We start from the raw sequence: 15378 nt of genomic DNA on the forward strand, positions 1-15378 counted from the left end.
CATGTCCTTCATAACTGACAGAATATGCTGTGTGAAAATCAACCTTAATCATCCCTCTCTAAACAGGTGATGTCTTATATAAACAAACTCCTTTGTTTGAGATTTAGAAAACCTCTCATTCTTTTATGACCTCATAATACATCTTCCCTAGTGTTGCCACAATATTTTCTGCTTTATGTTACTAAAATTTACTGATAAATGACACAGTGCCTTGATTTATAATTCTAGATGTAATTATTATGGATTACATTGTGTCATAATGTTCCATTGTACCAGGAACCATACAAACACATACTAAGGGACAACCTCTGCCCCAGAGATCTTACAGTCTAATAGTCATGGTAGACAACGCTTTGATCCCTCATAGGCTCATTCAAACAGACAATCAAAATATAAGGGCAATACATTAAGTAACCACCTCCATTTCCCCTAAACTATACTGTATGTAATCATTTACTTTGATAATGTTTTAGTCAAGATACACTGTGTTTTGCCATGCAGGTTAATGTTATTAGGGAGCTACTGGGTAAATATACTGTAGGAGCAAATTAAAATGCAAGCGAGCAAAAATACTCTAATTTGAATGCCATACAGGATTGCATATCTGGTCTTCATAAATGCTCACATGCTGTGTTCCATCTTGGGAGATGGATTGGGAAGGTAGTGTAACCTGTATGATTTGATATCTTAGTGGAAACAAAGCTTTTGATTAAAATGAGAGACAGCAGAATGTGTAGGAGGTATTTTGTTTTATGTTGTTTTGTTAGTGGCTCTGACAGTAGTTTGTGTAATGAAAGTCTATCTTGGTTACCTGTGTTATACCAACTGGAATGAAGGGTACATGTGGTGCTGCAAAAATTACTCACAGCATAATGTGTATTTTTTCTTGATTAAACATGATGAACTCATAAATCTTAATTACATCTGCAGTGAAATGGTTTGCTAATAGTTCTAAACAGGATGAGTCTTAACATACTATATCCACGAGAGCTTAGAGATGTGTTTAGATTTTTAAATGAAGCAGGGGTTTAGTGGGGTGCCTATACTACCTAAACTCTTAGGGCCAAATTGTGCTTTGCCACAGCCAAAGCCTTGGGAGCAGCCCTGGGCAGAGATTCTCCTTCTAGAGTTCCTTTCCAAACTAATCCGTGATCTCAGTTCCCTTCCCCCTTGATGATATAAGCATGGGTGGTTAACCCACAAACTCCACGGATCAGTCAGTCCTGGGGGCCCTGTCCCTGCTCTTGGCACCTTGACAATGTGGCTCTAGACTCTTGCCATCCTCAGGAATCTGAACAAACCATGTCCCACCCGCTGTGCTATTCCCCAGACTCATGGAGGTCCAAGCATATATGGTGCCTGCAGCAGAGGTGGCTGTGTCACTCAACTACCTAAGCAGAGGCAGATCCACACACAAGGGTTCCCCCCATGTGTGGAATTAGGACCCAGTTCCTCTTGCAATACAGCTGCTTATAGGTTGCAAAACTACAGGTTATAGTGAGCCTGGAAACATTGCCTCCTCTTCATTTCACAAAACCAGACTCGTTATTACAGGAGCATCCTTCCTGTTACTGGAGTTCAGGTTGTATCATATCAGCCTCTCCAGGCTAAACCCATATTTCCTAAAGTAAATTTATTTTATTTAGTTTGAAAAGTACAGAATTTCCAGATGGATTTTGAGACACTGTTTCACTTAACATTAGGAAGCTCTTTGGGGTACGGTTTGTATGAAAGATGCTAACCTGATAAAGTTGCATTGCACTAATATTTCTGTTGAAAAGGCTTCTACAGAAATATATCTTTCTAAATAAAATTAAAACTGATCTTTTTCTCCTTTCAAAATAGCCAGAGGGCCCAGCCATTTGATGGACAAAAGGACAGCTGTGTTTTAGGATGCAGATGGTACTCAAACCAGCTTCACACTTACACTCATGTGTTTTAGCAAAACCCTCAGTACAATGCATCTTTAACTCGGGCAGTGTCATTCTCACAAACTGTACCCCAAAAACATTGCAATGCTAAATAAAGCAATCACACAAATTTAAATAACAACAAACAGGAATGGGAGAGAAAAACTAAATGATAATGATAGGAAGGAAGTATGTCTTTGCAGCTGAAATTTGGAAAGAGATGGAGAGATACGAGACGACTGTTCCAAACTACAGAAGTTGCAAAGGAGAAGGCTCTCTCACAAACAGTGAGGGTAAGAACATAAGAATGGCCAAACTGGGTCAGATCAAAGGTCCATCTAACCCAGTATCCTGTCTTCCGACAGTGGCCAAAGCCAGGTGCCCCAGAGGGAATGAACAGAACAGGTCATCATCAAGTGATCCATTCCCTGTCAACCATTCCCAGGTTCTGGCAAACAGAGGCTAGGGACACCATCCCTGCTCATTCTGGCTAATAGCCATTGATGGACCTATCCACCATGAACTTATCTAGTTCTTTTTGAACTCTGTTATAGTCTTGGCCTTCACAACATCCTCTGGCAAAGAGTTCCACAGACTAACTGTGCGTTGCGTGAAGAATGGTATTTAATGACTGGTATTTAATGCAAATCCATAGCCACCAGGTTAACAAGGTAGATCATTATGGATCCTCTGGAATTGTTGGTCTCCCAAATTAGTGATACGTGTTTCCCAATTAGTACAAAACCAAGCATTTACAGGGTCTCCATTAATAAAGTCAACAATTACTACCCCACAGCCACGTAGTTATTTCCTATTTAAGCATAGAGGTATGAGCTACAGAATCTACATGAAGCTATTGACCAATATTGACCTTTAATGGCAACCACTGTGTGGGCTAAGAGGGAGGGGACAACTCCAACTGTATATATAGTGTCAATCCAGACCCAACTCCGTCTCTAAAGCTGACATTAATTGACATTAAACTGATTTCATTCTTCAAGATGCAAAGGATTGAATTGGCAAGTGGTGTAAACTACCAACTTGAAGTGGTTTCCTCAGTCCAAGGGTGAGGGCACATTGATGGAATGATGTGGAGAAGCTTGCTCTGCCACTGCCATGTTGTTGTGCTCTTTTGATAAACAGAGGCTTTCAGAACTGTCAAATCGGCATCTCCAGTGAGCACTAGAGTAGACTTTAAAAAATGCATGTAGCAAAATAATAATTTAACTGTAAATAAATACACCTTTAAAAATGAATAAGTGTTATTTGGTGGATAACAAGCTTATATATACAGGTACTTAAATACATGTTTGACTGAAAGATTGGAATAGCTCCCCTGGGTTAGAAGAAGGAATATGCATTTAAAACTCCCTTTTATAAAGGTTTATAAAAAAGAAAAATCACAGTAAAAATGTTTAAATAACCATGAGAGATTATGAAGTAAGCAAGCAAGCTTCAAGACAGCCACTCAGAGCATTGTTAATTCGCACCAGGATTGATTTGTTCACAGTGGCCTGAGTTCTTCAGGTTGGCCTTACTTCTCAGTTTCCTCTCAGTTTATGTAACATCCAGAACTTTACTTAAATGCAGCTGATGGTCTTTGAATATGATCTGCAGTGGTCCATTCAGATAGAGTAGAGGCTAAAAATAGAGAGAAGGCAAGGAGTGAGTCAGAGGGAGGGATGCACTCTCACTGCATTAGGAGGTGAAGAAGACCAAAAGGAACTGTGCTATGAAAAAGTTATAAAGTTTACTTAGAAATTCTCTAGAGGCTGTAGAGGAGACAGAGCTTTTAAGTGGGGCCATTAGTGCAAAATGTGTTACTGTGAATATGAAAGTTGCAAAGGTGGGCAGTGTACTGCACTTTTAGTCCTAAAAATAAGGAAAAACTGATGAAGCCTCAGCCAGCCACCCAGTGAGAGGCTCAGTGGTTAGACTGACATTGCCCCTTCAGCGTTCCCTGTTGTATCATGTTGGGACTAGATTTATTTTTAATAATGTTTCTAATTTGGGGAGAAAGAGACAGAAGAGTAAAGCATTAGGAGCTCAGTTCCACTCTCAGGTATAATAATTATAATATTACTGGCTTATATTTCTCTAAAGCCTCCATATGGGGATCTTAAAGCACTTTTCAAAAACTAGTGAATTAAGCCTCCTAGCATCCCTGTAAGGTAGGCCAGTATTGCTGTCCACATTTTGAGATAGGCTTCAAGAATTTAAAGAACTTGACTGGGATCACACAGGAAGGCTGCAGGCAAAGCCAGAAATAGAACCCAGCTCTCTTCACGCCCAGTGTTGTGCCTTACCCACACTAATTATTTTGGCACTGAAAGTAAAAAAGCCATATTGCAGATGCTTCACCTTTATGAAATTAATATCTATTTGCATCAGTCATAATGAAAGGAGTGTGCTGCTTTTCTGCAAATAACCAATGTTTGCATAGATATGTAGGTGCAGGTATTTATCATTTACTTGCACCTGCTGTAGTTATTTTAGGGGAAACATGAATCAGTAAAATATAATCTCCAGGGATTTAAAAGCTTTGATTACTTAAACCTTTGTGGGAAAGCTTATTAATTTTGCAAATGCAAAACTTAATATAATGAATTTTAAGCTTTTTTTTAAATGGAAATTATTTCAAAAGTAAAAATTTAGGACTTGTCTACACCTACAGTGTTGCAGTGAAAACGCTCCTCCACTGTGTTGATGGGAGAAGCCATCTCATCAATATGGCACTGTCTACAGTGGTAGTTAGGTCGGTATAACTGCGTCGCTTAGGGATGTGGATTTTCTACACCCCCAAGTGATATAGTTATACTGACATAAGTTTGTAGTGTAGGCCAGGGCTTAGAGACAATAAAACTACAACATGCCATGTGTAACAGTATTGATTATATCTTTAAAACTGGATATGGGGATACATTTTGCATGCTAGGAAAAGCTTAACACAAGGATCTGAGTTTAGGTCACTCCTGGTATGTATAAACTGCAGCTGTGAACAAGTTGGCATGCTAAAAATAGCAGCTTGAGCTCTGACCTAAGGGCAAGATGGGCTTGTATTAGGGTAGCTAGCCTGTACTAGCAATGTCTACAGTGTTATTTTTAGCGTACTCAAGCAGAGCTGGCATGCATCCGTCCACCTGGACTGGTAGGCACCTCAGAACACACAGGTCAACAGGTAAATTATTCTTTTCCCTAATCAGCAGAATCTGCACTAATTTTTAAAGCCAATAAACCACTGAAGTCCAATTAGGAAACAATAAGAAAATTTTATTTTAATGAGATTTTGAGGGAAAGAACTTCGTTTTTTATGAATGACATTAATAAAGTAGACAAAGAGTCCTGTGACACCTTATAAACTAACAGAAGTATTGGAGCATAAGCTTTCGTGGATGAATACCCACTTCGTCAGACGCAACCCACCTATTCACCCATGAAAGCTTATGCTCCAATACATCTGTTAGTCTATAAGGTGCCACAGGACTCTTTGTTGCTTTTTACAGATCCAGACTAACATGGCTATTGATACTTGACATTAATAAAGTAGACAAGGTGGGTGATGTAATATCTTTTATCGGACCAAGCTCTTTGGTGGAAGAGACAAGCTTTCAAGCTCCACTGAGCTCTTCTTCAGGTCTGGAGTTTGAAGGCTTGTCTCTTTCACCAACAGAAGTTGGTCCAATAGAAGTGATTACCTCACCCACCTTGTCTCTGTCATATCCTTGTGCCAACACTGCTACAACAAGACTGCAACCCATTAATAAAGTAGTTTGCCAGTAGGGGACATATCTAGAGCATTAAGGCCAAAGATCCTATCCTCTTTCCCCTTGATGGCTGAAAATTTTGCCTAGTTCACCTAACCTGCTGTATTTGGGTGCTAGTCAGAGGTGAAAGTGGGCCAGTATGGCATACTGGTAAGGAAGTGGCCACTAGTACTGGCCCGGACACAGCCCACGTGCTTTAATGTCGCTGCCCCTTTCCCGCACACCCAAGGCCGCCGATGTGGGGTGGGGAGGGCAAAAGAGGCAGCTGCCCCAGGGCCTGGCAATTTAAAAGGGCCCGGGGATCATGGCTACTGTTGCCGTGGCTGGACCCTGGGCCCTTTAAATCACCACCAGAGCCCTCAGTGGCTCAGGCCGGGCAGTGTGGAAGAGCTGGCTGGAGGAGGCTGACTCCAGCCCCGCCCCTTCAGACTAAGGCCCTTCCCCTTCCAGAGGCCTGGAGTCAGGCCCCTGTACCGGTAAGTAATTTATCTTACTTTCACCCTGATGCTTGTGAGCTTTGAAAATGAACCACCCATACCCGGAAGCACAAAGCACAGTTTTCTAAAGAAAAAGTGAAAATATCAGGGCTAAATTCAACCAAAAGTCTTAAATCTGGAGCCTCGGTGGGAGGTATGTCCTTTATTAGTGGTAGTAATTAAATGTACTTGCAAAGTTACAACTTAAGGGAATGTAGACTCAGCAGACTGGGAAGAAGGGGTTATTAGCAGAAGTCATTGATGGCTCAAAACCATAATTGTTTTCTATCATTTGTAGTGTAGTGTATAAGTTGCTTTAATAGACTATGCAGCAGTAATCTGCAGGAAAGACTGGTCTTCTTGCAGTTCAGGTGAACTATGAGCTAATAGCTCTGGTTACAAAATGAATGGGAATGAGGTTTAATGGCTTGGGCAATATAGAGAATTCAGTTTTATTTTCTATAGATAAAAATATGTGATGCAGAGTAATCTTTAAAGCAGATTTATGCAAAAAGCATTCTAAGTTGTATTAAGTTTTAAAAGTATTCTAATAAAGCTTCATTTTTATAGCTTGTTTTGTGGTATAATTTTATTGTTTCCCATTTTTGAGTTTTACATGAAATATAGTAACATTTTCAGAACTGATTAGCAGATAGTGCCTTTATGAATCAGTCTCATTTTTTATCATCCTTCTTGTTTAACTGGTTCGAATATTAGATACCTGTTATGGAAATGTACAATATCTCTAAATTTACATGAGTATTCCTCCATAGACTTATAGCATCTGACTGTACTGGAAAATTGATCAGTAAAATATTGCCTTTAAAAACCACAGCTATAATCTTAGGACATGTAATGAACTACCTGAAACTATTATTTTCTAAGTATTGACTTCACAGGGGAAGTTACAGTTGCCTAATAAATAGTCTCCCTATTACAAGTGGGGGTCATCAATGATGGGAAAAAGTGTCAAAATTCTGAAGTGGATTCCAGCACGCTGGAGTCCCTGATGGTCAGAGGCTGGTGTGGGTTCCAGACCCAGCATCCATAGTACAATGTATAGCTTTCAAACAAGCTATATTGTAAATTACGGGACCCTTTCACGGCCTGATACAAAGCACGTAGAAATCAGTAAAAATGTCCACTGGCTTTGGATGAGTCCATTATATATTCACGAAGATTGAAAAAAGCATAAAGCAAATAATTAAGTGATTAGGCACTCTGTGTGAAGAGTAAGAATACTTGGAAGGCATGTGGACCCATTTGTAGGTCTCTCTACCTTCATTCCTCATGTCTCCTGCCATGTTAAAAATATTACTTTTCTAGTACTTCCTGGTAAGGAGGCTGCAGAACTGGCCATACAGCAGGACTACATCTGCGCTGTGACACATTTGGAAGTTTCACAAACAAACTTCTGCACGGTGGGTCACTGGGTAATTTGAAGGTTCTTGAGTAGTAGATGTGGTTGATAGGCATATAAGTATCTTCACTGTGAATGCAAAAGATTATTTGCAGAAGAGACAATTTTTAAAACTTGGAATAAGTCCACATTTTGTCACTGTTACCTAAAGCAGAAAGGTGGTCTAGTTCTTAAAGCAGATGATTAGGAGCCAGGATTCCTGGGTTCACTTCCTATCTCTGCCACTGATTCTGGGTGATACTGCACAAGTTATTTAGGTTCTCTGTACCACGTTTCCCTATATATAAAATGAAGGTGATACTCCTTAAACTGCAGTGTTGTGAGGCTTAATTCATTCGTGTGAGTAAGGCACTTTGAGATCCCCTGATGAAAAACTATAGATGTGCAAAGTAGTAGTATTCTGACTCATAACCTTTCTCAATGGGTTTGACACTTCCCAGAGATACTTGGCATTGTGAAGCAGCCTTGTCCATGCCTTCTGTTGCTCAGCAGTCTGAAACCTACAGCCTCTGGCAATGCTAGCCCCCACAGACTTCTTTCTCTCTTTGCTGTCTAGTGGTAGGCACACATCAACCCCTGAGTCCCTGGAGCACTCCCTTGCAGTGTCCAGCCCTTAACTATTATACACTCATAGAAATTAACAGGTAAGCTGTCCCCAAAGGAACAATGCACACACCAGTTTGTTTGATTCAGCTGAGGTTTAGCTGCAAGATAACGTCACTGCATTGAGATATACCTATAGTGAAAATAGTCATAAGTTTATCATTAAAGGCAAAGATTTAAGAGATAGTGAGTAACGATAATGGAAACAGAAATGGCTATATATAAAACAGCAACATAAAATGCAAACCTGAGTGAACACTTATCAGTGGTTACCTTTCCTATAAAATAAAGTAGTTTTTCGCTCCAAAGGATTCAGTCTTTTGGCAAAGATAGCTGCATTTCAGTCAAACCAGGGTCCCTGCACCATTCTTCAAGGTGTTTCCTCAGTGAATGGATAACAAAATGTGTTTTTGCTTCTCTTTATATTTCCCAAAACTTATTGTTTTTATCCTCAGAGTCAGGATGACACCCATGATTCCCTTCCTAGTATGCTGGCTCCAAGTTGCCTTCATATCCTCCTGTTGACTCCATATGCAAAATCAGGCTTCCATTGTGTTGATTTTACAGTGCTTAATCTCCATATGAGCCAAAGCAGACAGATGAATCCATGTCCCTTTGTCTGGCAAAACCTGTTTGTCAACTCTGCCTGGGACACCGATTTTAAAATATATTCTCAGTACATATACACAACTTCTGAAATATCACCCGGACGTACACTTCATAATGATATTGAGAATCAGTATAACGGAAGCTTGTGTTAGGTGCCTCACTTTACCCTCTTTGGACAAATACTATAAAAGCTATATACTAGGTGTGGTATGTTTTTCAAGCCTGATAGAAGTTGCTGTTACAGAAGACCAGCTGACACCGAAAGGCCTGTCGCAGTGGGCATGAGTTGTCTCATCAGGCACTTTACTGGACATCATGTTAATCCTTTTTACTCCATTTGCAGCCCACACACTCTTGCAGTTTCCCCTGCTTTTTTCTAGTGCCCTAATATTGCTGAAGACATTAACCTAGAAAATTCAAAAAGACATGGCCTATTAAAAACTGCAGTTTAAAGATTAACAGTTCTTAGTCAAAGCATTCTTTTTACCATTTAAAGACATTGCCCATATAAAAGTTCTAAGAGGTTTTTCATTACATGCAAGCGTAAGTACCAGGAACCTCGGTAATTTGGAATTTAAAATTGAAATTGTGCTGAAGTAGCTATTACAGTTTAAATAATAAAGACAGAGTAGGTGTTTGCTACTTACCTGCTGGGTTTATATGCAAGTCCATTCTATGCTATTACATCCTGCCTGAAAGCACTGCCTCCAGAGGCTGACATTGGCAAAAATGTCCATAAAGTGCTGGAAACTGATTCATTGGTATTCAGGGATCCTGTCAAGATATGGTATCTGGTTGAAAAATGGGCAAAAGAGCTAAGCTCATGATGGATATAAGTAGTATGTGTTTCCTTGCATTTCAAGTATCACTACCACCCAATACTTAGCTGTAATTAAAGCCACCAAGAAGTAGGTTTAGATGCTCGTAAGCATAATAGATATTCTCTGTGGTTTTCTGACCTTTATTTAATTTATTTAAATAATGTGGCACTCATCACCATGGCATCTGGACACATCATACACTGAAGCAAATATCAATGTATGCTAGTCTCCTCTCTCTTCCCCTATTGACCATTTCCCCAACAGAAATGTCTGAAGTGTAGGACCAGTAAACATAATGCCAGACCCATCCACCTAAGACTTTGTTGAATGGATGAGCTTTTACCATGTTCGGAAGGCTAACAGTTTCATGGATAGAGAGCAAGACTTGGTCTACTGGAAAGGTGTTGCCTCTTGTTTTCAATAATGCATATCTAGGGACTATCAGCAAGTGGAATTCAACTGACAGCAGCCAATACATTTGTGCATGGGGGAAAGAAATGGATTTTCATGTAGCCAAATCCCAAGCTATATGAGGCTTTCAAAGGTTATCAAACTCTTTTCTCTATCTCCTTATTACTGTGTTCCCTTTTATATGTGATTATTGTTAGTTTATGGAGAGGGGCTTAATGGATTTGTTTAATTTATGAAATCTGACTAATAAAGTCTGCAATCAGTGGGTTTACATTGAAATTACCCCTTTATAATTATTTTCTGGTTATTTTTATATCCTGGTCACATTAAGGATGCGGCTGGAAAGAGCACAAGGAGATTTATATGTGCTTAGCTGGCTCTTTGCTCTTATTATACTTGATCAGTAAAGAGTAATCACAGAACTAAAAGTCGTGGGGGAAAAGCTGTATGCAAGTTTTCAGATGCTCTAAGAGGATGAATTTGTAGCTTTCTTATTTAAAATATAAGGGTCAGAGAAAGCAATGGAGTTGCACAAATGTAAATGAAGGGAGAAACCAATCTTAAAAATGTTAAGCTTTGTTTTAAAGGGTAAAATTGCCACAATAATTCATCATAAAGGGCATTACCAAAAATGTCTGTATTGCTAGAAAAAGATCTCACCTGGCTAATATTGTTCCTGTCTTCTAGGACCATGGGCCACTAGAAACAGCAGCATAGATAGCGGGGAGGCAGAGGTCGGACGCAGAGTTACCCAGGAAGTACCACCTGGAGTATTCTGGCGATCTCAAATCCATATCAGCCAGCCGCAGTTCGTGAAGTTCAATATCTCCTTAGGAAAGGATGCTCTTTTTGGTGTTTATATAAGAAGAGGACTTCCACCATCACATGCCCAGGTACTGTATTACTATGCTTAATGGATTTAAAAGCCAAAAGATAAATGTACTGATGCTCTAATGGCAATGTAGTTTTAGGTGGTAAGGGCTTGTGCTTTTGAGGTTGAGGGTCCTGGATTCTTCCCCAGTGCCTGAAGGCTATGATTTACCTCAGAGCCCTGGAATTGGTTGTTTGCAACCACGCTTTTGTTACAGATTGGCATCCTCTAACAATAGATTATTTACAGGAGTGACCATTTTTCTTTTAGCTTGGAATAAATAAAGGTTGTTTTCCTACAATCTTTGTAATGTCACCCTTTTAAAAAATTAACGTCTGCAGTTTGCCATTGTCAGTTTAAATTACTAGAGATGGAAATTCAGAGCATGAATCTGTGCTGTTGTGCTGTAAATCAAAAACAACTCCACTGAAGTCATTGGAATTACGCTAGTGAATAGATGGTGGGAGATTAGAATCAAGCCCACTATCTCAGAGTAACATACCATAGGCAATTGGAGTGCTCTAAAAACAGAGACAGTCGCAACAAGCCTGATTCTCCCCTCATGTGCTGGTATAAATCAGGAGTACTGTAGTCTATGAGGTTATAAAGATGCTGACCTAGTGTAAGTGAGAACATATTCAGGCTGAGACAGTGTCTTCACAAGGGACTTGCTGCTTTGACTTGCTGAAAAAAAAGGTTGTCAGAGTTTGGATAACTGGAAGTTTTCTATTCCATCACCACTAGCACATGTTGTTTAGATGTGGTTTTCATGTTATTTTTGTCAGTGTTGGGTTAATTTTAATCCCCTTTTCCCAATGACTGTGCCTCAGGCCTCTTCCATCACAAAGTCACTAGGCTATGTATGCAGATTTGCATTTTCTCTTTCATTTACGGAGTTAAGTCTGGTGCTTGTCTTGCATTTCTTACAAACAACTGTAGTGAAAACTGATCAATCCCTCATTTTTATGCTGAAACGATAATACAGAGCTATGGACGCTCAATAAAAATAATGGCTAACAAACTTAGAAAAAAATATAAGCAGCTATTTCTTCAGAGGATGTGTAGTGAGAATTTGGAATTCATTGCTTTAGGAGGGCACATAGTCACCGCTGAGATTTGATTTAAATAGCTTGAAAATTTTGGCCAGATCCAAAGCCCATTAAAGTAAATGGAAAGATTCCCATTTACTTTGATGAGATTTGGCTCAGTCTCCTCATGAACAATAATATATTTTGTAGTTATGCATGCCAAGAGAAAAAGAAACCCCCATTCTCCAGGGAATGAGCAAAAGCACAGATGACTACCAATTTCAGGAAAGGATTCTTTCACTCATGTACAGCCTTGAAAATTAGCTCTCAGTACAAAGATTTTTACCTTAAATTTAGAAAGCTTAACTTGATATTTGAGCTCTGGAGAGCAAGTGCAGAAATTTAAGAATCCCTCTTGGGAATGCCCCCATTTGACATTCCTAGACACTTAGCCCCAATTTGCAAAGAATTTCTGAGTTACATTTTGTCATTTCCCAAAGCAGATTGGAGTTACACAGATTTATATATGGTTACATTACATGATTTTAGTTGCATACACACACACACACACCCTGCACAAAGAGTGAATAACTGAATTTTGTATAGGAAACTACACTGGAGTCTGAAGATTCTGATTTATGGGCTAGCTCTGTCCATAGTCATTCCGCAGCCCTAAGACTAGGGGCCTGAAACGATGCACACTACTATATTCAAGGGATTACAACCACCATATCTACATAATCCAAGAGCAAATGGACCTGTGGTTGTCTAACCACCATTCCCCTCTGTTGTGGTCTCTATTGAAATGCACCCCTGTCATAGCATTCCCTCTCAGATCTGAACCTTAGAGTTCTGAAAATGAGATACTAGCCCCCGAATCCTCCAAGCTTAATTACCAGCTTAGATCTGATAGCACTGCCACCACCCAAAAATATAGTGTTTTGGGGCACTCTGACCTCCCCAACCTTCCCTGGGGACCCCAAGAATCCAGATCCCTTGGGTTCTTAAAACAAGGAGAAATAAACTATTCCCCCACCTTTCACCCTCCCAGAATTTCCCTCCCTGGGCTATCCTGAGAGATACTGATCCAACCTCTTAAATCACCATACAGAGAAGCATCTCCCTTCCCTTCCACAAAGAGGCAAACAGATTCAAGGAAAACCGAGAGAGATGCTATCTCTCCCCACTCCCGTCTTCCCCACCCGTCCTGGTGAGTTATCCCAATCCCCTGGAATAAAACAAGGGAAACAAGAAAAAAATCAATCAGGTTCTCTAAAAAGAGATCTTTTAATAAAAGAAAGGAAAAAAGTAAAGAATTATCTCTGTAACTTCAAGATGTAAATATACAGGGTCCTATAGCTTACAGACACCAGAAAGAGACTTTCCCCCCAGTACCAATACAAATCAAAATATTCCCAGCAGCTACACATATAAACGTTAACCAGCCAGATCCACAATTGCAAATAGAGTAAAACAATCAAAAAGCCTAAACCGCCTGTGTTTACTTACTATTTGAAAAGAAACTTAGAGAGCCTGTAGTAATGTCTGGTCTCTCAGACCCTCTGAGAGAAGAACACACAACGGACAAAGAACACACACAAAAGCTTCCCTCCACCCAAATTTAAAAGTATCTTGTCTTCTGATTGGTCTTCTGGTCAGGTGTCCAGTTCCCTGCTTGTAACCCTTTACAGGTAGAAGAGACATTAACCCTTAACAATCTGTTTATGGCAGCCTCTTTCCCCCAATGCAGCCACTCTACAAATAACAAGAAATTCTTAAATCGTCCAGAAGCAGGAAGCCTGCAAAACAATCAGCAGGTCTGCTAGATTGCCAGGAAGTAAAGCCCAGGAAACAGAAAACAAATAGTAGAGGTCAGTGATCAGATTTTGAAACATTAACATTGGGGTGCCTTGAAGTGTTGTACTACAAGAGGGCTCCCTGGGGAGATTGCAGAAGATTGCTGCCCCATTCTCACCTATTCTTGGACATGTCCATGAAGGATGGGAGATGGCCAAGGAAAATGAGTTCCAAAGACAGGGACCCTTTTCTGAGGCAGCCTTGATTTTTGCCCTGGGCAATTCAGTCCCATGAACTTGATAGCAAGAAAATCACATTTGAAATTAATTACCCCAATAGAGTAAGAATGAAATGTGATTAGTCAAAAGACTGGGTTCCAAATCATTGAGCTTCTTAGAGATTTTTACCACTCCTTTCAATTCCCCCAGGAAATGAACAGGGAGTCAGTGCAGACACTAAGCTAGGATGTCATGTGCTCACAGTGACCTGCCCTTCTCAGGAGCAACCAAAGCTCCAGGAAGATTTCAAGGGTAGCCTTAAGTAAGAGTGAATTGTAATTGTTTGGCTAGGAGGAGACAAAGGCATGAACGACTCTTCCAATAGCCTTATTAGGAAGGAATTGATAGTTTATTAATTCAAGCTGAATTTTACATGTTACTGCCCTACAATCAAGTGTATCTACTGTGTTTCAGTAGAAACTATGACCAGGTAGATTCCTCCTTCTATTCTCTCAACACAGCACCAACATACCAGATCCAAAACTCACATCCTTTATTGTTATCTTAAATAATAAAAAATAGCAACCCCATAAGTCTCAGCCTAAACTTCCTTCTCTGCATGGTTTCTACCTACAGGACCTTTCTTTCCCAGTCTCTAGTTAGAACTCCCCAAGAAGAGACTCCAGCCTTTTTTAACCCTGGATAGAGTTAAGAAAATCCATGTGCATGATCATCAGAAGTTACTTTCCATCTTCATGCAGGGTGTTAGCATTGGACAATAGGAAGACTCAGCAGAAAAGCCCCACATCCTTATGCAGGATCCTAAATCCTACCAGCCTGTTGCACGTAGAAATTATTTTAGGGAAAAGAAAAGAGCCTGCTGCACATCTGAACTTTAGAAGAGTAGCCTTGTTCTGATTCCAAAGCGGAGCAAAGATTTCTGTATTAATGAAAATAATCTGAATTTGACACCAGATGATGTGCTAAAGTTGTACTTTAAAATCCTTGTTACTGCAAGTTAAGGACTTGAGCAGTAAAAGCAGTGAACAAGTTCACTTGACAGTTCATCACTGATGGTGCTGATATGTCAAGCCAAGTAAAATCCTTTGTGGGAACAAGTCAATAATCAGCAAATTAGGTACATGATTATCCTGAGACAAGATGCAGTTCTTGTCTGAGAGCCCTGCTGAGATTTAACCTTCTCAGTATTACTGTTTAGCAAATATTCCAAATGCCTAGTTTAGTCAGTCAAACTGATGTAGTTGTAAGGCCATCCAGAAACAGCTTGGTGTAGTACTGTGGCTAGGGAATGTAGCTCTGGAGGGGGAACATACAGACAGAAATGCAGGCTTGTGTGGCAAGTGAGCTAGAAATAAAAGCACTCACTATATTTTCAAGAAAGATTTTTCCAGACTATGCGGTACAGCCATGTAACAAAACATTCATAACC

General features: G+C 39.9%; 1 protein-coding gene across 5 annotated transcripts in view; it reads left to right on the top strand.

Annotated features, from left to right (window-relative positions):
• Positions 1-15378, top strand: part of TENM2 (teneurin transmembrane protein 2) — a 2274099-nt gene that overhangs the window by 2095172 nt on the left and 163549 nt on the right. For 4 of the 5 annotated variants that reach the window (XM_050962494.1, XM_050962493.1, XM_050962495.1 and 1 more), the window contains one exon: positions 10702-10907. In XM_050962494.1, coding sequence (XP_050818451.1) covers positions 10702-10907 — 206 coding nt within the window. Of the gene's footprint in view, positions 1-2119; positions 2204-10701; positions 10908-15378 lie in introns of those variants that run through there. The other variant, XM_050962497.1, reaches the window with a different exon arrangement.

The sequence above is a fragment of the Gopherus flavomarginatus genome, chromosome 7 (genome assembly GCF_025201925.1).
Source record: "Gopherus flavomarginatus isolate rGopFla2 chromosome 7, rGopFla2.mat.asm, whole genome shotgun sequence".
In the NCBI taxonomy this organism is placed as follows: Eukaryota; Metazoa; Chordata; order Testudines; family Testudinidae; genus Gopherus; species Gopherus flavomarginatus.